Source organism: Hemiscyllium ocellatum, chromosome 16 (assembly GCF_020745735.1).
Source record: "Hemiscyllium ocellatum isolate sHemOce1 chromosome 16, sHemOce1.pat.X.cur, whole genome shotgun sequence".
In the NCBI taxonomy this organism is placed as follows: domain Eukaryota; kingdom Metazoa; phylum Chordata; class Chondrichthyes; order Orectolobiformes; family Hemiscylliidae; genus Hemiscyllium; species Hemiscyllium ocellatum.
The window spans coordinates 9,635,498-9,659,346 of record NC_083416.1 but is presented as its reverse complement, the minus strand read 5'-3'; the positions used below and the strand labels follow the sequence as shown (position 1 = coordinate 9,659,346).

Genomic DNA, 23,849 nt, shown 5'->3' with positions numbered 1-23,849 from the left:
AGTTCAGCTAATAGCCATTCTAACCAGCCATATGTAGGAGCACTAACCAAAGGCCTTTTGACAAGACTACAAATGATACAATGTGGTATAAACAAGTTTGCATGTACAGAGGAACCTTGATTATCCGAATGAGATGGCTGGGCACTATTTTATTTGGATGATTGATTATTCAGTTAATCGATTCAATGCCTCTCCTCTGGGGCTTGGAGTTTTCTGAAGTTTCCTTTTTCCTCGCTCTGCCTGCCTTGCTCCCTCTCACTGCCTCAGGGTTTCTTTCTGGGCAGACATCTCACTTGTGTGTTAGGGACCTGCAGCATTGCTGAAGCCTCCTGCACCCCCCTCCCAACTCCCCCACCCATCAGTTCAATGGGAGTGATACGGTGAGCGCTTGCTACGTCCACTCCCCCTTCAGGAGATTAGGCAGCAGCAAACCACGCACAAGCCCTGGGCCGCCATCCACTCCCCCACCCCAGTCCAACACCGCCTCCCACCCCCACTCCCCAACTCGCACTTCAGTTCGCGCCCCTGCCCCCTGTCCAACCACCATGAGCCCCACTCCAGTGAGACCCTGCATCCCCATGTCCCATCTGCCCCCGTCCCTGTGAGCTCCCTGTCAGCACCCCCATCAATGCACCCCGCATCCCGTCTGCTCCCACCCTCACCTCCTGGGGCAGCCGGACTGGACACCAACAGTAAGACTGCTGCTTCCTTTAGGAGGTGAGTCTCAAAATAGCACACGCACACACACACACACACACACACACACACACAGACACAGACACATACACACACACACACATACAGACACACACACACACAGACACACACACATATAGACACACACACAGATACACAGATAAACACACACACGCATACATACATACACACACAGACACACATGCGCACGCAAACACACACATACAGATGCACAGACACACACATACAGACACACACACACATACAGACACACACACACATACAGGCACACACATAGACACACACACAGAAAAACACACAGATATACAGACAGACACACACAGGCACACACATACACACAAACACACACACATACAGACACACACACACACATACAGACACACACACACAGACAAACCTACAATTGTTTACTGCAACTTTTTAACAGGTTTCACCTTTGCCCTGTCAGGGTCAATGTTGGAGAGAATATCTGGGGAAGGGTGGTTTAGGGTGCACCCCTCTGTTGATCTCTAGGGAAAGTGTTGGTGGAGAAAGGGCGGGAGGTCAGTCATTTGGAGTCAGTGCCTGGGCTCCCATCGATGTCCAGGACTGTTCTCAGCAGCAGTTCAGTAAGCTGAGTTCACTTTTAATCACTGTGAACAAAAGACATGATCAGTGTTGGAAACACCTCTTTAATGTAATGTTTCTAGCGGGACCTTGAGATCTTCGGATAATCTGAGATTCGATAATTGATATTTGGATAATTGATGCTCCTCTGTATGTAGAGCACTTTTCACAACCTCAGAGTATCATAAAGTGCTTTGCAACAGTGAATGAACTTATGAAATGTTGGCACTGATGTCGTGTATGGAAATGTAGCAGCCAATTTGAGCACAGCAAGTTCCTGCAAACAGTAACATAGCGATACATATACATATTCAACAAGAGCTATAGAATCATGAGATCAGTTCTGTGATTAGGATCTGTTTTTTATCATGTTTATCAATTGGACTCTCAATGTGGTTGCAAGAAGCTACACATAATCATCACTGAACCTCAGCAGTTAGCGAAGACATGTCCAAGCATTTAGCCTTCTGGGAGCCAGACAGCAAACATGGGGACAATGCTTCTCTGGTGCATACTCCACGGCAACCCTTTGACCAATCAGTGTCAACTCGACAACCAATCAGCACCCTTGTTTCCTGCACCAGAACTGTTGATTTCTTTGATAGTTTCCATCCATCAGGCGCAAGATGAAAATCTTTGACAATATATTTCTTCTGAGCTGAAAATGTGTTGCTGGAAAAGCGCAGCAGGTCAGGCAGCATCCAAGGAACAGGAGATTTGACATTTCGGGCATAAGCCCTTCTTCAGGAAACGAAGGGCTTATGCCCGAAACGTCGAATCTCCTGTTCCTTGGATGCTGCCTGACCTGCTGCGCTTTTCCAGCAACACATTTTCAGCTCTGATCTCCAGCATCTGCAGACCTCACTTTCTCCTCCAACATATTTCTTCTGCAGTGTATCACTTCCTGTTTTTAAACTGAGATCACAGACACTCCATTCAGTTTCACTTGGACACTCTGCAGGGAAAGAAATGTTTGTGTGATCTGACTGGACTAAGTTTGATCCCAGCTTCGAAAGTACAATGAAAGTTCACCCAGCCTTTCCAAGTAGGCATTTTAATAAATCTGGATTAATTCATTGTTTCTTTTTTATTGTAGAGTCTTTCTACGAGCCATTAACAAGTTTGCAGAAACTATGAACCAGAAATTCCTGGAGAATATGAACTTTGAGCAACAGGTAAGTCAACATGTGAGACATCTGTTTCAGTCTGTTGCACCTGAATGATAATGGAATCTTTCTAAAGCACCAACAACCTTCAAGACCATTTCACTTTTGATGGTAACTGAATGAGATAACCAGATAATGGTTTTAATCAGAATAAGTGGCCCTGGTTGGTTCATACAGGTTTGAGGAACTAGTAGGCTGAGGTAAAGGAGATGTTTGATTGAGATGTCTTCAACTCAGTCTAAGAGATGCGATTTTCAGGGCAGTGCAGGAAATAAGATCTTTTGTTATTAAGCTTGCTTGAAAGATGAAGGTCTTTGTGGTTATCATTTCATGGCATGAAGGTGCTGCTCGAATCCTTACAGTATGGAAACATGTCATTTGGCCCAACAAGTCCACACTGACCCTCTGAAGACTAACCCAACCAGACCTACCCCTCCCCTACCGTATTATCTACATTTACCGCTGACTAACGCAGCTCACCTACACATCCCTGAACACTCTGGGCAATCTTGCCCTGGAAAAAGTGGCGGTTGAACACTTAATGAAACTGCTGCAGTCCCAGTGGTAATACACCCACTGGTTCTGTGAGGTGGGAATTCCAGGAATGTGATTCAGCGACACCGACGATATATTTCATAGTCAGTAGAAGTAAGGCTTGGAGGGGAACCTGCTGGCAGTAGCCTACCCAAACATTTGCTACCCTTGTCCTTCTAGGTGGAAGGTTTCATGGCTTTGGAAGAGACTGTTGAAGGAACATTGTTGGAGCTAGTAGACAGCTGTCAGTGGAGGGACCAAATGTTGACTGTGGTGGATGGGGTGCCAATCAAGTGGGTCGGTTTGTTTTGCAAGGGTTCATGCTCCTTGAGTGTTATTCAGGCTCCCCCACTCATCCAGATCAGCAGAGAGTATTAGATTAGATTACTTACAGTGTGGAAACAGGCCCTTCGGCCCAACAAGTCCACACCGACCCGCCGAAGCGCAACCCACCCAGACCCATTCCCCTACATTTACCCCATACCTAACACTACGGGCAATTTAGCATGGCTACTTCACCTAACCTGCACATCTTTGGACTGTGGGAGGAAACCGGAGCACTCGGAGGAAACCCACGCAGACATGGGGAGAATGTGCAAACTCCACACAGTCAGTCGCCTGAGTCGGGAATTGAACCCGGGTCTCAGGTGCTGTGAGACAGCAGTGCTAACCACTGTGCCACTGTGCTGCCCACAAACTCCATTTTTCTCTCGTGAATAGGCTTTAAGGAATCAAGCAACGAGTTATAAGGCTGACCCGAATAACCTTTTGATCCATTGTATCCCCCAGGATGGTGATGGAGGGGCAATAATCAATGGTAAGGCCATTCAATATCAAGGAGACATGGTTGAATTCTTTTTCATTGAAGATTGGTGAGGCCTCTTGTAGAGAACTATGCCAACTCCTGGTTGCCCAGTTATAGGAAGGATATTATTAAGCTGGAGAGGGTTCAAAGAGATTTACCAGGAGGTCTCCAGGTATGGAAGGTTTGAGTTACAAAGAAAGGCTGGATAGGCTGGGACTTTTTTTCACTGGAACACAGAAGATTGAGAGGCGATCCTATAGAAGTTTATAAAATGATGAGGGGTTATAGATAGAGTTAATGACAGTTGTCTTTTCCCTAGGAAGGGAGATTTCAAGACTGGGGGGGTGGGGGGGTTCATTTCAAGGGAATAGGAGAAAGATTTAAAAATGACATGAGAGGCAAATCCTATACATAGAGGGTGGTTTGCACATGAAATGAACTTCCTGAGGAAGTGAGGAATGTGGGCACAATTACAATGATTAAAAGATATTTGGATAAGTACATGAATAGGAAAGGTTTGGGGGTGGGTGCGATATGGACGAGGAGCAGGCAGGTGGAACTAGTTTAGTTTGGGACTATTTGGACCAAAGTATCTGTTTCCATGCTGTATGACTGTATGGCCTTTGTCTGGTACTTGTGTGATGTGAATGTTGTTTATCTGTCCAATACAACTGGACACAGACTGCTTCAGCATCTGAAGTTCATTAATATGAAATAGTAGAGAAACTGGGATTTGTCTTCCATCGAGTACAGTGGAGGATTAGATGTTAAAAGGTGGGAGAGGTTTCAATACTACAAATAAGGAGCAACCTTTTCTGCCCATAAAAAAAATTGCCAAATCAAGGTCAGGGGTTTAACGTTGCTTGATGAAAGACCAGAGTTGTGAGACTTTTTTTTGCACACACCAACTTGTTACGATTTGGATTGTACTGCCTGAAAGAGTGTGTGAGATGAGTTCAGCGGTAAATTTCAAAAGGGAATTGGACAAACATTTGAAAAGGAAACAAAATTACAGGGCTTATGGACAAAGAGTGACAAAGTGTGACTAATTGAAAGCTCTTTCAAATTGCTGGCACAATGGTCACACCTTCGTCAGTGCATCACATGTTCCATTGAAATATTCTCAATTCAATTGGGATCCATTATGTTTCTCGATGATGTGGTGAGAACAAAGCAATTTTCAAAGTGAAAATGTCCCTTATATTCATATTTAGAGAAAGAAATTGCACTTATGTAGCACCTTTCAGACCATCCCAAAGTGCTTCAAAGTCAATAATTTATTTTTTGAAGTGCAGTCATTGTTGTAATGTAGGAAACAGTTTTCTTTCACAGACAGCACTAAGATAACACAATGGTTGTCTGACTCCACCGTATTTTAATGGAGATAGAATTATCGTGGAGAATATGAGACCATAATATAAGAACATAAGACATGGGAGCAGAAGCAGGGTATTCAGCCCATGGAGTCTGCTTTGCTGTGAAGGTGATCATAGTTAACATAGAACACTACAGCACAGGAACTGCCCCTTCAGCCCACCATATCTATGCTCACCATGATGTGGAGGAGCTGGTGTTGGACTGGCGTGTACAAAGTTAAAAATCACACAACACCAGGTTATAGTCCAACAGGTTTAATTGGAAGCACACAAGCTTTCGGAGCGCCGTTCCTTCATCAGGTGGTAGATCACCTGATGAAGGAGCGTCACTCCGAAAGCTAATGTGCTTCCAATTAAACCTGTTAGACCATAACCTGGTGTTGTGTGATTTCTAACCTTATGCCAACCATGTTACCATTCTAAACTAATCCCATCTGCCTGCACATGGACCATATCCCTCTACTCCCTGCCTTTTCATGTGTCTGTCTAAATGCCTTTTAAGTGTTGTCATTGTTTCTGCTCCTACCTGATAGAGTCATTGAGATGTACAGCACGGAAACAGACCCTTCGGTCCGGCTTGTCCATGCTGACCAGATATCCCAACCTAATCTAGTCCCATTTACCAGCACTTGGCCCATAAACCTCCAAACCCTTCTTATTCATATACCCGTCCAAATGCTTTTTAAGTGTTTCAATTGTTCTAGTCTCCACCACTTGCTCTGGCAGCTCATTCCACACACACACCACTCTCTGCGTGAAAAAAGTTGCCCCTTTTGTCCCTTTTTATATCTTTCCTTCTCACCTGAAGCCTATGCTCTATAGTTTTGGACTTCCCTACCAGAGACAAAACACTAATTCTTTCATTCATAATTTCATAAGATATAGGCTCATCGAGTCTTCTCCGCCACTCAATCATGGTTGTTATGCTCCTCACCCTCATTTTCCTGCCTTCCCTCCATAACCTTACAACCCATTACCAATTAAACATCTGTCTAATTCCTCTGTAAATGTACTCACTGTCCCAACATCCACTGCACTTTGGGATAGCGAACTCCATAGATCCACAACTCTTTGGGAGAAAGAGTTTCTCCCTAACTCTGTTTTAAATCTGCTGCCTTTTATGCTAAGACTGTGACCTCTCATCCCAGAATGCCCCACAAAAGGAAGCTTCCGCTCCATCCACACTTTTTATCATCTTAATTACCTCCATTTGGATACCTCTCATTCTTCTAAATTCCGGAGAGTATAGGCCTAAACTGTTCAAGCTCTTTTCGTATGACAAACCCCTGTTCTCTGGGATCAGCAGACTGAACTGCCTCCAACATTTATTAAATCTTTTGTCAAATAAGCGGACTTAAACTGCATACAATACTCCAGGTGTGGTCTTACCAATGCCTTGTATATTCGTAACATTTAAAAGGCATCTGTATGGGTATATAAAGAGGAAGAGTTTAAAGGGATATGGGCCAAGTGCTGGCAAATGGCACTTGATTAGGTTGGGATACCTGGTCGGCATGGACAAGTGGATCTGAAGTGCCTATATCCGTGCTGTATATCTTTATGACTTTCCGATCTCACAGTTCCCCCTTTGTATTGAGTTGAAGAGTCTTTACTTGGTTCAGTGCAGCATGGTGGCTCACTGGTTAGCACTGCCTCCTCACAGCAACAGGCACCTAGATTTCATTCCAGCCTCAGGTGACCGTCTGTATGGGGTTCGCACATTCTCCCAGTCTCTGCATGGGTTTCCTCCGGGTGCTCCGGTTTCCTCCCACAATCCAAAGATATGCAGGTTAGGTGGTTTGGCCATGCTGAATTGCCCATAGTGTCTCTGTGGATTAGTCACGGGGAATGCAGGGTTACAGGGATTGTGTAGGAGCGTGGGCCTGGGTGGGCTGCTCTTTGGAGGGTCAGTGTGGACTCAATGGGCTGAATGGCCTACTTCCACACAGTAGAGATTCTCAGCTGCAGGAGTTGGGTCCACAAACTCTCTTGCTGTTGTGCTATTACTGAACGTTATCACCAATCCTCATCCTGAATCCACTGCTTACAGCAATTTAAATAGAACAGGACCCACAAAGGACCGTGTTTGGGGAAAGTGAACAAAAGACAGTTTTGTGAAATTCTGTAGATGAATTATATGTGAATGCTCTGAGAGTATCATTCATCTCCTGCCTCCGGCCGTCTGATGTAAGCTGCCATTGTCATTCTGGTTATGAGAGAGACAGGGTTGAGAGATGTTGTATCAATTCTGTTGTTCCTGTAGCTAAGCAAAAGTGCAGATACTGGATTCCAAGTAGACAGGCAGGAGGCTGGAAGAACACAGCAAGCCAGGCAGCAGCAGGAGGTGGAAAAGTCCCCATTTCGAGTGTAACCCTTCTTCAGGACTGGGGTTGGTGTAAGGGGAGCTGCAGATAAAGGGTCGTGGGGTGGGAATGGGTGAACAGAGGTAGAGAGTACAGTGTAACAGCCAGCGAGAGAAAGCAGTGCTTCTGCCAATGAACAGCAGTCACTGGGGGAGTTTCCTTGCGGAACTCCCAACATCTTTCAATTCACCCACTTTAAATAATTAAGCGCGCGGCAGCACATAACTGGATCAGAAAGAGCGAGGAGCCTGTCATCCAAAATAGCGAGATGTCCAAGTTAATAGACAACGGTTTCTCTGTGTGTCAAATACATAAATCAAGGAGGAGTGATTTTGTAACAGAGCGCTTGGGCTTTTTGCTAAGCCATCTGTAGATTGCAGCAGGGGATGATTCACGAAAGACAGGCGCATTTGAAATCATGGTGAAGAGTGAGTTTGAAACAGCAATGATATAATTCAATCCTAACTGATATTCACAAAGGATATATAAAGGGAGAAAATTGTTTCATCTCTGGAGTAAAATGTGAACCAGAGGATACAAAAGCCCCACTATTTTGATGGAAGGAGCAGGTGGGAAGATTACTGGCTGGAAACCCAATGACGTGGCCTTTCTGGAGGTTCTGATTTCTCTCTAAATCTTCCCACATCATTGCCCTGTCAGTAGCCAAACAACTGAAGAAGAGATTGCCAAGCTGCAGGCGTTTCAGCTGGGAGCCAGAGTTGAGGTGGGGGTGGAAAGGAGAGAGGGTCAGCACCGAAGGGTACCAGTGTGGAAGGGGGGCATTGGATTAATTGAGCCAAGAGTAGATCAGCCAAGGCTGAAAATGTGTTGCTGGAAAAGCGCAGCAAGTCAGGCAGCATCCAAGGAGCAGGAGAATCGATGTTTCAGGCATGAGCCCTTCTTCAGGAATGAGGAATCCTCATTCCTGAAGAAGGGCTCATGTCCAAAACGTCGATTCTCCTGCTCCCTGGATGCTGCCTGACCTGCTGCGCTTTTCCAGCAACACATTTTCAGCTCTAGATCAGCCATGGGGCAAAGACTGTGGGATATCTGTTACCCCTGCATGCTGGCATTCTTTTTCATGCACAAATACCCCCAGGTCCCTTTATGTTGCATCTGTCTGCATTCTTATCCAATGTCCAATACTCTTTTTCTGACTTGGAGGAGCTGATATTGGACTGGGGTGGACAAAGTTAAAAATCACACAACACCAGGTTATAATCCATCAGGTTTAATTGGAAGCACTAGCTTTCGGAGTGCCGCGCCTTATCATCAGGTGCTCTGAAAGCTAGTGCTTTCAGATAAACCTGTTGGACTATAACTTGGTGTTGTGTGATTGTTAACGTTTTTTTTGGAACTCCTTTCCAAAATGAACTTCACATTTTCTCACATTATACTCCATTTGCCAACATTTAACCTATCAATTTCTCTCTGTAAACTGTTTCCATTCCTCTCATTCCTCCCCTTTCACTTATTTTTCAGTTGTCTCTAAATTTACCAATGATGCATTTGCTTCCTTCCTCCAAGTCATTAATATACACTGTAAACAGATGCGTTCCCAGTTCTGATCCCCGTAGATCCCCACCGGTCTCAGGTCACCAACCTGAAAAAGAACCCTTTATCTCCATAGCTGTTTCCTGCCCACTAGCCAATTGTCTATCCATGCCACTCTACATTCCTACGACATTGTGGCCTCTTAACTTATAACTTAAACTTCTCTGAGATACCAGGTCTTTTCCCCAAAATAGGGGAGTCCAAAACTAGAGGGTATAGGTTTAAGGTGAGAGGGGGAAGATTTAAAAGGGACCTACAGTGTAACTTTTTCATCCAGAGGGTGGTGCATGTATGGAACGAGCTGTCAGAGGTAGTGGTGGAAGCTGGTACAATTACAACATTTAAAAGGCATCTGGATGAGTCTTTAAATAGGAAGGGTTTAGAAGGATATGGGCAAAGTGCTGGCAAATGGGACTAGATTAATTTAGAATATCTGGATGGCATGGACAAATTGGACCGAAAGTCTGTTTCCACACTGTACCTCTCTGTGATTCTATGACTCTATGAACTCGTTGAACACCTTTGGAAGTCCAGATACAACACGTCTACTGGCTCCAACTCTCAGACATCACATGACACCAGGTTGTAGGCAACACGTTTATTTCAGGCCCATACAGGTGTACATCGGTACACGTGACAAATCCAATCAAATAAGGATGGGCTAGAAATGATGGCCAATCCAGTGATGCCCATGAATGAATAAAAACAAACTATCTCCCAAATTCATTTTCGAAAGGGCTTTGATATTCACTTTGAACTCCCTCTTCTGTTTCATAAAGTTAAAGGAACTCTTCGTCTCAGTTTTTGAATTCCTCATGAGTTTGCACTTCATCGTTTATTTTATCTTTCTTTATTATCTTTTGAGTCCTCCATTGCTGAATTCTGAATTTACCCCAGACTTCAGGACCATCATTGACTTTTGACTCTTTATGTCCTTTAGCTTTCAACTTCACACTCACCTTAACCACTTTGGTTAGCTATGATTGATTTATCCCTCCTTACCGGGAATATATTCCAGGTAAAGACAGCAGATGTCCTTCATGAAAGGGCATTCATATACCAGATGGATTTTTCCTGCCAATCAGCAATGGTCTCACAGTAATCATTAGACTTGTTTTAATCAAATTCCATTTGCTATGTGGGATTTGTAGCTAACCCCCATTGCATTACCTGGATCTCTGGATTACTAGCCTAGCAACAATACCACTATCACCTTACCTTTAACTCACTAAAAGCTAGTGGCCTGATATGCAAAGTTATTAAAGAAAGATATTTGATTTTTGCCCTCATCTCAAGAAGGAAGCAGCAACACAAAGGATAGAAATTACAAGATTGTAGTGTTGATTTCAGGTTAAACATAAGTTAGTGTACTGGGTTCAGCTCTCCGACTGCATACCTAAAGCATTAAGGCATTAGCCTTGGGAAGTGCAAAATCAAATTACCACAATAAAATATGGGTTAAAAACATTAAATTCTGAGGATAGGTTTTATCAACTGGTCTTGTTTTTCCTGGAGGGAAGAGTGATTTAATTGCAATTTCAAGGATTAACGAATGCTGTAGGATAAACACAGGGAAATGAAACCCTCTGATGGGGGAGTTCATTACAAGGGAAAGTATCCTCAAAAATCAGCCCTGTACTATCCAAATTTGTTGTCAGGAAGCCCCTTATTCATACAAAGGACAATGGAATGTAGATCTCTATTCTCAATAGCTATTGGGTCAGACCAAGTAAAAAATTCAGAACTGAGATCTTTGTGAGTTCAGAGTATTATTATTGGGACCAAAGCAATGAAATGATGTCAATTTCCAAATCATCCTTGACCTAATTAAATGATTGACAAAGATGAAGGTTGACTCGCTTACTCTTCAAATCCTCTGTTAGCAATTCCTTCAATCTGTTCCTCTGGACATCTGTTGTCCCCTGTTTTATGCCAACTCATTATGAAATGATAAATCTGGAAACAGTAAAAAATAAAAAAAATTCTTATGTAACAAATATAAATGAGAAATATTGTGACAATTAAGTTGCTGGAAGCTTACAAATATTGCTTTTATTGTATTGTTTGAAAAAAGAACCAACTTTTTTTTCTGAATAATTTACATTAGGCTCAGCCATGATGATGAGATGTCATTTAAATAGTGATAGTTTTGATGTGCAGTAAAATTTAATTATGTCTCTGTGTAATTTTTGGATGTTTTTATCTCTAGTTATGGAATAATTACTTCCATCTGGCTGTAAAATTCATTACTCAAGATTCACTACAACTGGAACATTTTTCTCAGGCAAAAAGCATGAAAGTCTTGAACAAGTGAGTGTGATTCACTAATGGTTTTATTATTCAGTGCCAACTATGATCTTTTAGAGTTGAAAGTGAAGAAACAACAGAATAATAAAATGTCATTCACTTGACAAAATGAAGCCTCGGTGGTTTACCGGAAATGTACATTGACCAAATCCAGCCTATAAATCCTAAGGAACTTAGATCCATCTATACTGGTATTTCTTACTTGCTGGTTTGCCCTATTTTTGTCTTGCAGATGTGGGGTTTTGAAAAGTTCTGTCAACTGGTTACCTTTGTCGCCTCTGAATGGATCGTTTTAATGTTCCCATAATTGGACACCAATCCGCCACACTTTGTACTCAACCATTCACATAACCCTAACTCAAATCCTAACCCTATATTTAATCACCCCTTCATTTCTATTTTAAATCAGTTTCTCGTTCTTTATCAGCTAACATTTTCATTCTTTTGTTAAATTGTTTCATGATCTTCTCACTCCACAACTCTTTCAGTCCCCCAAGGTCCTGAAGATCTCTCTGTACCTTTTACTCCATTCACTTCCAACTGGAGATAATGGCCCACTTAGCTGCAGACAGTTAATTCGATCTCTAACACCCTCCAATCCTTCGCCACCTCTTCCTTCTTTAAAGATCCTCTTTAGAATGCATCAATGGACCAAGCTTACCATCATTTCCTAAACTTTACCAAATCTTGCCCAGCTTGGCACGGGATGTGTTTCGCCTGAGTACTGTCTGCAATGTCTCTTGAGGTTTCTATTTACATTAATGATGTGGTATGAATGCTAGTTTTAGTTTCTAATATAAAGTCAGAATACAAGATTAGAACATTGCAAATCAATGGGCATTTCCTGTTCACAAAGCTCTTTGGTAAATGGGCAAAGTAATGGAACATAGAGTTAATTATACTTTGTACCTGGACCATGAAGCAGAACTCTATGGCTTTAATAAACAAAGAGAAGCTTGGATATTCTGCTTTACTCAGCAATAAATTCTGTTCCATCCATTTGTTTCCAACTGGGATAATGTTAAGTTTATCTTCCCTGAATAGATCAAACAAAACTGGAGAATATTCATCCTTTCCCAAAGCAACTAAATCTTGGCCAGTGCTGTTTCTAGGCTTGAGGAGCACCTCCACTACCTTGCCCATGGAGTATTTAATACCTCAATTGAATTAGTGCCGTGTTCCTTAAAGCTGCAAATGGAATGATAATTATCCACCTAACGATTGATTCGGCTGGGTCTTGATGGAAATGATAACAGCAAGTTAACTGAAATTTGGAGATAAAGTGATGTTGTGAATGTGCAGAATTTATGTTGCTCCACAATCTGTTTCACATCATTCATATTTCACTTTTAGCTGCGTTGGTGTTTTTTTTGAAAGCATTCTGGAGCTGCACATTAATTGTCTGTTGAACTCACCTCAGGATGTTAAGGTTGGAACTTAACAGCAATAACACTTTGCTAATGACGTGAAAGCTATTACCATAATGTCAGTCAAACTCACTGGCCGAGGGAGGGAACAATTTAAACAGCTCAATTTCCTTGCTGTGTTCCATTTGCGAGAGATGTTAGAAATGAAGACTTCTAGCTTCAGGTTACATCTGTAAAAGTAGAAGAGGGTACACAGTCCAGGTCCTGCTTAATTGTATTGATTGAATCACACACATCTGTCTTAATCCCAAATATATCCCACAGCTTATTAATGAGCCAACAAAAAAGGAAGAAGGATTTGCATTGTTCCACATCTCTCACAATTCAGAATGACCAATTGTCATATCAGAATGGAGGAAATGTAGTAATCAATTTGCAAACAGCAAGTGAACATCATAGTCCAACAAGTTTATTTGAAATCACAGCAATGTAACAATAACAAGACTATCTGCATTAGTGATGGATTAATACTGGTAAAAATTCCACCCTGAAATGTTGCTATGGGATCTTTTTATCCTGGAGACAGGCAGGCCCTCAGTTTAGCATCTGAGCTGAAAGACAGTACCCTTGAGAGTACATCAGATTGTGACCGAAATGACTGGAGTGGGACTTGAGCCCATAACTTTCTGATTCTGAGGCCACAGAACTAGCACAGCCACAAGTCTGGCAGCTATAGCAGAGCCTTAACAGCACTCACAATCTCAAATTCACATCCCTCTTTTCATGCAGTCTCCTCAAATCACGCTCTCAGAACCCAAGGAACTGGGTCATTTCCCTTTCTGGATGCAGATTTGCAGGATCCCTAGGGTCTGAGAATGACCTTTGGAAATCACCTTGACATGAATGTGTGTTGTCATAGCTTTGGTGCTTTTTTACTGGTTACAGCACCTCCTGCAGTTGAGGAGAATGTGGCGGTTATGAACATAAATAGGAGCAGGAACAGACCAAGTGGTCACTAGTGCTTAACATGCTGTTGCATAAAACCTTTAGTGAATATCTCCATTAACTCCATTTTCTCTCTTGCCATTGTTATGAAGATATGGGTGCACTGTACCTTTAAGTGAGTTAAAAGCTAGTATGAAGTGTTCTGAACCAGATATAATGTAACATGTGGTTCAGTAGCTAGTGTAGCTGGTTGCCTGGAAACAACAAAACAGGTTTAAATTAGGCCAACCAGCTTAAATTATACCCCCCAAAATACCAAACACCAATCAAGTTTGAATTGGGTATATTGACAATCTTAAAAGCCAATGGCACAATCCAATGCTTTGAGGCTATAACTGAAAATGTGTTGCTGGTTAAAGTACAGCAGGTTAGGCAGCATTCAAGGAATAGGAAATTCGATGTTTCGGTTATGCCCGAAACGTCGAATTTCCTATTCCTTGGATGCTGCCTGACCTGCTGTGCTTTAACCAGCAACACATTTTCAGCTGTGATCTCCAGCATCTGCAGACCTCATTTTTTACTTTGAGGCTATAAGACTGGGGAAAATTAGACAATTGAGAGGAGAACTGCTGAGCCAACAACATATTCAGACTGCCCAGAGAATAGCCCTTTTAAAGGTACCTTTATCGATCAGTAACCTGTGAAGCAGAAATCCCTAAGAAGAAGAAAAAAAGATTCGACGTCTGGCTGGTTTTTGAAAAGTTGGGATTTTGGTAAATCTTAATTGGAGGGGTTTTATCACACTAATGTTGTAGAAGGTGAAGGTAAAAGGTAGGTTAGAAGAAGGAGTTGTAAGTTGATGTTAGTTAGTTAATCTCTGTTATACTTTAAGAAATAAAGTTGTTAATTTTTACTTTAAATTGTTGTTGGCCTCTCAAACTTTCACAGATTACTGCATGGGATAAATCTTTACTGTGTTGCTGGTTTAAATTAAGCAGGAGGACTTACCCCGTATTGTAACACCATACCCCTTCTAATGCAAAATACCCCTTGTTCTGTTTTGACTATTTACATCAGCTGAGCACCCAAGTTCCTCAAATGTAGAGAATTTCAAGGATTCATAATCTTCAGAGTGAAGAGATTTACTCTCTTTATTTCCAAATGAATGACCTCTCATCTTGAGACTTGGAAAGAAAACTTGTCATATTTTAACATCACAAGATACTTTGCCGCCTGAAAGCAGGGTGAAGAACATGAAGTGAAAATGATAGCAGTATTGAGATAACATGTCAAAAATATGTTAATTGCAATTTTGGTTGTTATACGATAGAGTAAATGAAAACACTTCATTACTTTCAGATATGGCGATATGAGGCGGCTAATAGGATTTAATGTTCGTGATATGTGGTACAGGCTTGGTGAGTGAAATACTTGTTCCTTTTTGTTTTGAATAAGGTGAATTTTCAATGTGCTGCACATTAAACCGGATTCTCACAGACCCAGTCTATACATGCTTCCCCCTTGTGGTATTGAGTGACAAAAATGCCATCTAGATCGGCTGTGGAATAAGCAGACGTGGACAACAGGTGGAGGCCATTCGGCCCTTTGTGCCTGCTCCAGCATTCAACATGACGATGGCTGATCATCGAATTATATATCCTGATCCTGCATTCTCCCCATATCTTTGGCTCCCTTTAGCCCGAAAGGCTGTATCCAGCACCTTATAGTCATAGAGTCATAGAGATGTACAACATGGAGACCAACCCTTTGGTCCAACTCGTCCATACCGACCAGATATCCCAACCCAATCTAGTCCCACCTGCCAACACGTGGCCCATATCCCTCCAAATTCTTCCTATTCATATGCCCACCCAGATGTCTTTTAAATGTTGCAATTGTACCAGCTTTCCACCACTTCCTCTCTTGAAAACACTCAATGTTTGGCTTCAACTACTTCTGCGGCAATGAATTCCACAGGCTCCCCATTCTCTGGGTGAAGAAATTCCACCTCACCTCAGTCCGAAATGGCCTTGTTTGCATCCGTAGACTGTGACGTCTGGTGCTAAGATGATGATGTCGCTGTTACTAATGGCCTAAATGCTGTTGGGTGAAAACTAAAGGTCATTCAGGGCTCCCAGACCTCATCATGGTGGGATGGATTCAAGGTTCTTGCCCTTGATCATTACCCCTTGGCACCAAATGACCCACCCCTATGAATTTCTACCTCATTCAGCAGCCATTCCTTTGTCGGTGCAGGTTGCTGGAATGGATGAAAAGGGAATAGGCTATGGATCCACTGTCCTTTCCCCATGCTAATCCTTCATCTAAGCACATACACAAAGTACAATTATCTGGGCAAATTATTGGATGGTGATTGGCTCCAAGGGGCGTTGCGAGTGGTTTCAGAAGAGTAGGGAGGAAAATTGGAAACAAAAACACAGTATAAGTGATGCAAGTTAGGTGTGACAAATGGTAAAGCCAAAGTCACCAATTTTGGGGTGGACATGGTGGTTCAGTGGTTAGCGCTGCAGCCTCACAGGCCAGGGACCGGGCTGCATTTTGACCCTCGAATGACTGTCTGTGTGGAGTTTGCACATTCTCCCTGTGTCTGTGTGAGTTTCCTCCGGGTGCGCCAGTTTCTTCCAGCAGTCCAAAGATGTGCAGGTTAGGTGGATGGGCCATGCTAAATTGCTCACAGAATTCAGGGATGTGTAGGTTAAGTGAATTAGCCATGGGACATACAGAGATAGGGCAGAGGTGGTGGGTCAGGGTAGAATGTTCTTTGAAGGGTCGGTGTGGACTGGATGGGCTGACGTTCCTGCTTCCACATTGCAGAGATTATGATCGAGGAGTAGTGAGGGGTGTCTCCAGGTCCCTGTTTTCTAATCAGATTTCTTTTGTATATTGACTGGCAGCTCAAAACAAGATCCACTTCATCCCCGAAATGGTCGGTCCAATCCTGGAAATGACCTTGATCCCAGAGATTGAGCTCCGCAAAGCCACGATCCCAATCTTCTTTGACATGATGCTGTGCGAGTACTCCATGTTCAACAAATTCAGGAAGGTATGGAGGAAGCCAAAAATCCATTTCCTATTCTGCATGATGCAGTAGGCCTGGAACTGGTTACAAGTCACAAGATAGCTTGAGATCTGTATTTTCCAAGAATCTTTGTTTCAAAAACAGAAACTAAAAGCAAGGGATGCCGTGGAGGGAATAATCATGTAATACCTGTCCACTGGAATTTTATTGCAAGGAATAATACATTTAAATCAGTCGGATAAGCTCAATCTTGTACTTTAAACAGCTGTGCTGGTGGATGTGAGTTCTTAGTGATGGGTGATACTGTACCCCAATGCACACACACCAAATGAGTATTGTTCAAAAGCAGGAAGAGATAATGGTGTAGAATCTTACAACATGGAAAGAGCACATTGGGCCCAACATTGCCACTGCCACCTCTTCGAATTCATGTTCAGTTAGTCCTTGTCTCTGTAATCTTGGCAATATTTACTTTCCAAACATATACCCTCTTTAAAATTTATTGTTGAATCTGCACTGCTTCTGTTATTGCATTCCAAACAGAAAGGTCAGTCTGCTCGTGAAAATACTGCTTTTGGCATCTTCCCAGTGGCTGAGGTCACGAGACAGAAGCTTGCACCAAGCAGTGGAATATCTCCTGACATTGTATCCCACTGACCCACCCCTTCCAAATCCAAACTGGATGTTGCTGTTTTCCCGCAGCCCGTCTCTGGTTCAGAAATCCAGGTTGATTTACTTCTCTGTGAGTGGTCACTCGTTCAATTGCATTTCAATGCAAACTCGAGCCTTGGGTTGCTGTAGCTGGGCAGAGTGAACAGCAGTGTGGAGACAGACACTAATTATATGGTGTGAATAAGCACTTGTAATACTCGACAAGGATTGAGTAAAGTGCAAGAAAAAAATAACCTTCTACAAATCAGCATCTTCAGAGGATGAAGGACACAAATTGGAACTGATGTAAGGCTGTGTGTCTTGGCATTAAACAGCAACCAAATGAGAAGGTTTGGTTTTGAGAACAGATTCACTTTGCTTTTTGCTTAGGGGTCCTTTTAAGATCATAAGCTCCTGTGAGCCTCACCTCTCTCCCACACCATGAATCCTTTGAATAGAAATAAATAATACCTTAGGCATGGATTGTTCTAGAATTGAAAATGTGTTGCTGGAAGAGCGCAGCAGGTCAGGCAGCATCCAAGGAGCAGGAGAATCGACGTTTCGGGCATGAGCCCTTCTTCAGGAAAGGGTTTATTGGGATAGGTCAGATTAGGATTTATTGCTGATGCGGAAGAGTTGGACTGAAGGGTCTGTTTCCATGCTGTATGGCTCTATGATTCCTGAAGAAGGGCTCATGCCCGAAACGTCGATTCTCCAGCTCCTTGATGCTGCCTGACCTGCTGCGCTTTTCCAGCAACACATTTTCAGCTCTGATCTTCAGCATCTGCAGTCCTCACCTTCTCCTTGTTCTAGAATTGGCCTGGATTTTCCAATAGCAGGATCATTGTTTCTGAATTGGAGTCACATGTAAGGTGGATTGGGTAAGGGCAGCATATTTCCCCTTCCCAAAAGAGCATTAACATTCTTCCTGACCATTGACAATGTTCTAGATTGTATTGAATTCATATTTCACCATCAGGCATGGTGAGATTTGAACCCATTACCCCCTGAACTTTCGGCTAGAGTGTTAATCAAGTGACTTTAGCACTTGGTTAGCACTCCGTCACTTGGTTAACACTCCCAAAAAGATTATATTTAAGGTCACTTACACAGGAAGCAAGCAGCACTCCTTCCCAACATGCACAGAAGTCTCTCGGGATGACAGGTGAGTGTATGGTCACCAAGATGTGAGTGGTACAGCTGTTCACTCTTTGCAGTTTCTGCCCACTACACTACACAACAGGATACCATTTTACCAACTTTATCTTGCCAGGTTATGGAGCTTGGCTGTACCCTGATTGCAAGCATCAGACAAAAGTGGAATCATAGAGCCATACAGCATGGAAACAGACCCTTTAATCCAACTCTTCTGCATCAGCAATAAATCCTAATCTGACCTATCCCAATAACCCTTCCTATTCATATACCCATCCAGATGCCTTTTAAATGTTGTAATTGTACCAGCCTCCACCACTTCCTCTGGCAGCTCATTCCATACACGTACCACCCTCTGTGTGAAAAAGCTGCCCCTTCGGTCCCTTTTATATCTTTCCCCTCTCACCCTAAACCTATTCCCTCTAGTGCTGGACTCCCCCACCCCAGGGAGTGGGGTGTCTATTTATCCTATCTATGGGTGGCACGGTGGCTCAGTGGTTAGCACTGCTGCCTCATAGCACCAGGGTCCTGGGTTCGATTGCCTCATGTCTGTGTGGAGTTTGCGCATTCTCCCTGTGTCTGCGTGGGTTTCCTCCAGGTGTTCCGGTTTCCTCCCACAATCCAAAGATGTGCAGGTCAGGTGAATTGGCCATGCTAAATTGCCCACAGTGTTAGTCAGGGGTAAGTATAGGGTAGGGGAATGGGTTTGGGTGGGTTTCTCTTCGGAGGGACGGTGTGGACTTGTTGGACCATAGGGCCTGTTTCCACACTGTGGAGAATCTAAAAAAAAAAGCCCCTTATGATTTTATAATCCTCTATAAGGTCACCCCTCTGCCTCTGACACTCTAGGGAAAGCAGCGCCAGCCTATTCAGCCTCTCTCTATAGTCCAACCTTCCCATCTTTTAAATCTTTCCCCTCTCACCTTAAACCTGTGCCATTTGATTTGAAATCCCCCACCCCAGGAAAAAGATCTTGGCTGTTCACCCGATCTGTGCCCCTCATGATTTTATAAACCTCTATAACGTCACCAATCAGCCTCCAACGTTCCAGGGAAATAAAACACTCAGCCTAGTCAACCCCTCCCTATAGTCAAGCCCTCCAGTCCTGGCAACATTCTTGTCAATCTTTTCTGCAACTTCGCACGTTTAATAGTACTCTGCACATAGAAGGGCAACTAAAATTGTACTCAGTATTCTAAAAGCCTCACTAATGTCCTGTGCAGCTACAGCATTCTATCCTAACTCCTCTACTCAATGTTCTGAGCAATAAAGGCAATCATGCCAAATGCCTTGCTCACCACCCTCCATTTTCCAGGAACTATGCACCTGCACCCCTCATTCTCTTTGTTCAGCAACACTCTCCAGGGTCCTACCATTAACCGTCTTAGTCCTGCCTTGGTGTGCCTTACCAAAATGCAACAACGCATGTTTATCTATATTTAACTCCATCTGTCACTCCTCGGTCCATTGGCCTATCTGATCGAAGTCCCATTGTACTCTGAGATAACCTTCTTCACTGCCCACCACACCAACATTTTGGTGCCACCTGCAAACTTACCAACCATAACTTAATCCTGTATTCATATCAAAATAATTTATATAAGTGATGAGAAGCAGTGGACCCCGCCTCAATCCTTGCTGGTCACAGGCCTCCATTCTGTAAAGCAACCCACTACCGCCATCCTCTGTCTCCTACCTTCAAGTCAATTTTGTGTCAACTCACTGCAGGTGAACAAACTTTCCCCAGTGTAAATTTGTTTGTGGTCAATAAGATGCCAGAATCCACTATGAGAATGCCAGAACAGTCGGTGTAAACACGATGAAGGGCTTTGCCTGAAACGTCGATGCTCCTGCTCCTCGGATGCTGACTGACCTGCTGTGCTTTTCCAGTGCCACACTCTTGACTCTGATCTCCAGCATCCACAGACCTCACTTGCCCCTAGCTCAACAGGTTGATAGTACAACGTTAAAAGAGGCTCGACAAGAAAGGTGAGGGACATGTCATATTCAAGATCAAATGGCCTTACTTTGACTTGCCAATCATTTCCTGTCCAGCAGTGATTAGAACAGCACAACTTATTCATAGGTTGCTTCATTGATGCTTTCAACAGTTGCAATTCAACAGTTATACAAATAGGCTAAACAGAATTTATAACATCAACAAAAAGATCAATGCAACACTGTGGAGATTTGACAACTTCTCCTATTCTGGAGATCATATCCCCATCTGGAGAAACGTGTGTTGTTCTCTGTTGTCATTGTCTGACAATTTGGTTGTCTTGCTGCTAGTTGCTGACACTCAGTGTCACCAGACAATTGTCATCATCAGAGTGTTCTTCCTCAACCCATCCTGTGTAATTGACGTCTTTGGAGAAATTTGAAAAGAGTGACCGAAAGGGGCTCTGATCCAAGTATGTGAAAACGATAAGCAGTATCGAGAAAGGCAAATTCAGAATCCTACATTATAATTATTGGAAGAGAGAAGTTTAGCGGAATCTAATAAATATGTTCTTATCTCAGGGACAAGAGGGTATAGTGCTGTGTAGCAAGAATATCTCAGGACTAACAATCCAGAAATTGAGGATAGTACTCTCAGGATATGGTTTCCAATCCCATCATGGCCAAACTTAAAAGCTGGAATCAAATTATGAGCATAAGACCAACTTTGATTGTCATAAAGTCCCGTCTGGTTCTCCAAAGCACTTTAAGAGGGATAAAGTCTGTTGTCCTCATATTGTCTGGCCCACACATGACTCCAGATTCACAACGATATGGTTGAATTTATTTTTCGATGTTAACTGATGTCTGAAATGGTCTAGCTTGCTGCTTAGTTTTATCAAACTACTTTGGAATAGTCAATAAGATAATAAACTAGGCAAACTGCCCAGCATTGATATATGCATGAGAAACGACAATGGCAAACCCAGGCTTGTCAATGTTACCATATCCTCTTCAGTAACATCTGGGGGCTTATGAAACATTGGGACAGCTGTACCAAGACTAGTGGAGCAACAGTCTGATATAATCAAATTAATAGAATCATAGCTTGCAAACAATGTCCCAGACTCTACCATAACCATCCTATTTCGTTGGCAGCTCAGGCACACTCAATATAAAAGCTGTGTGGTATAATGAGGGGGTAGAGTTGCCTGGGAGTCCCCAACATTGTCCCCAGATCTCATGATGCCTCATGATATTAGATCAAGGCCAAGCAAGGGAACCGCCTGCTGATGATTAGCTGAACCCTCCTCCAGCTGATGAATCAGTACTCCTCCATAATGAACACTACGTGGAGAAATCTTTGAAGTTGGCACTGGCATAAAATGTGCTCAGGGTGGGGGACTTTAATGTTGGTCACCAAAAGTGGCTTGATAGCATCATTATTGAGGACACAGCTGTTAGACTTAGTCTGTGGCAGGTGATGAGGGAACCAGCAAGAAGGGAAAATGTCTTTGACCTCATCTTCATGTCTACTTCAATGTCAGGAGCACCCGAAATAAGGTGGGTGAATTTGCAGCATGGGTTGGTATCTGGGACTTCGATGTTGTGGCCCCTTCAGAGACACGGTTAGAGCAGGGACAGGAATGGTTGTTGCAGGTTCCAGGATTTAGATGTTTCAGTAAGAACAGAGAAGATGGCAGAAGAGGGGGAAGTGTGGTATTGTTGGTCAAGGACAGTATTACTGTAGTAGAAAGGATGTTTGGGGACTCGTCAACTGAGGTAGTATGGGCTGAGGTTAGAAACAGGACAGGAGAGGTCACCTTGTTGGGAGTTTTCTATAGGCCTCCGAATAGTTTCAGAGATGATTCTTGATAAGAGTGAGAAAGACAAGATAGTTGTCATGGGGGACATCAACTTTCCAAATATTGACTGGGAACACTATAGTACGAGTACTATAGATGGGTCAGTTTTTGTCCAGTGTGTGCAGGAGGGCTTCCTGACACAGTATGTAAACAGGCCAACAATGGGCAAAGCCACATTAGATCTGGTACTGGGTAATGAGCCGGCCAGGTGTTAGACTTGGAAGTAGGTGAGCACTTTGGTGATAGCGATCACAATTCTGTTATGTTTAATTTAGTGATAGAAAGGGATAAGTGTATACCACTGGGTAAGAGTTACAGCTGAGGGAAAGGCAATTATGATGCGATTAGGCAAGATTTAGGAAGCATAGGATGGGGAAGGAAGCTGCTGGGGATGGGCACATTAGAAATATGGAACTTATTCAAGGAAAAGCTACTGTGTGTCCTAGATAAGTATGTGCCTTTCAGGCAGGGAGGAAGCTGTAGAGCGTGGCAGCCGTGGTTTACAAAGGAAGTGGAATCTCTGGTCAAGAGGAAGAAGAAGGCTTATGTTAGGATGAGATGTGAAGGCTGAGTAAGAGCGTTTGAGGATTACAAGGTAGCCAGAAAAGACCTAAAGTGAGAGCTCAGAAGAGCCAGGAGGAGACATGAGAAGTTGTTGGTGGATAGGACCTGGATAAACCCTAAGGCTTTCTTTAGGTATTTAAGGAATAAAAGAATGACAAGAGTAAGATAAGGGCCAATCAAGGATAGTAGTGGGAAGTTGTGTGTGGAGTCAGAAGAGATAAGAGAAGCACTAAATGAATATTTTTCAACAGTATTCACTCTAGAAAACAACAATGTGTTGAAGAGTTTACTGAGATACAGGCTACTAGACTAGGTGTGATTGAGGCTCACAAGGAGGAGGTATTAGAAATCAGGGGGAGTGTGAATATAGATAAGTCCCCTGGGCCGGATGGGATTTATCCTAGGATCCTCTGGGAAGCCAGGGAGGAGATTGCCGAGCCTTTGGCATTGATCTTTCAATAATCATTGTCTACAAGAATAGTGCCAGAAGATTGGAGGATAGCAAATATGGTTCCCCTGTTCAAGAAGGGGAGTAGAGATAATCATGGTAATTATAGACTAGTGAGCCTTACTTCAGTTTTTGGTGAAGTGTTGGAAAATGTTAGAAGAGATAGGATTTATAATCATCTAGAAAAGAATAATTTGATTATGGATAGTCAGCACGGTTTTGTGAAAGGTAGGTCGTGCCTCACAAACCTTATTGAGTTCTTTGAGAAGGTGACCAAACAGATAGATGAGAATAAACCGGTTGATGTGGTGTATATGGATTTCAGCAAGGCGTTCGATAAGGTTCCCCACAGTAGGCTATTGTACAAAATGCAGAGGAATGGGATTGTGGGAGATATAGCAGTTTGGATCAGTAATTGGCTTGCTGAAAGAAGACAGAGGGTGGTGGT

General features: G+C 43.0%; 1 protein-coding gene across 1 annotated transcript in view; it reads left to right on the top strand.

The window, feature by feature from the left end:
- LOC132823334 (dedicator of cytokinesis protein 2-like) overlaps positions 1 to 23,849 on the top strand; it is a 717,727-nt gene that overhangs the window by 540,492 nt on the left and 153,386 nt on the right. Inside the window, exons 30-33 of the mRNA XM_060837030.1 lie at positions 2,420 to 2,498; positions 11,331 to 11,431; positions 15,100 to 15,158; positions 16,656 to 16,804. Coding sequence (XP_060693013.1) covers positions 2,420 to 2,498; positions 11,331 to 11,431; positions 15,100 to 15,158; positions 16,656 to 16,804 — 388 coding nt within the window. The remainder of the gene's footprint in view (positions 1 to 2,419; positions 2,499 to 11,330; positions 11,432 to 15,099; positions 15,159 to 16,655; positions 16,805 to 23,849) is intronic.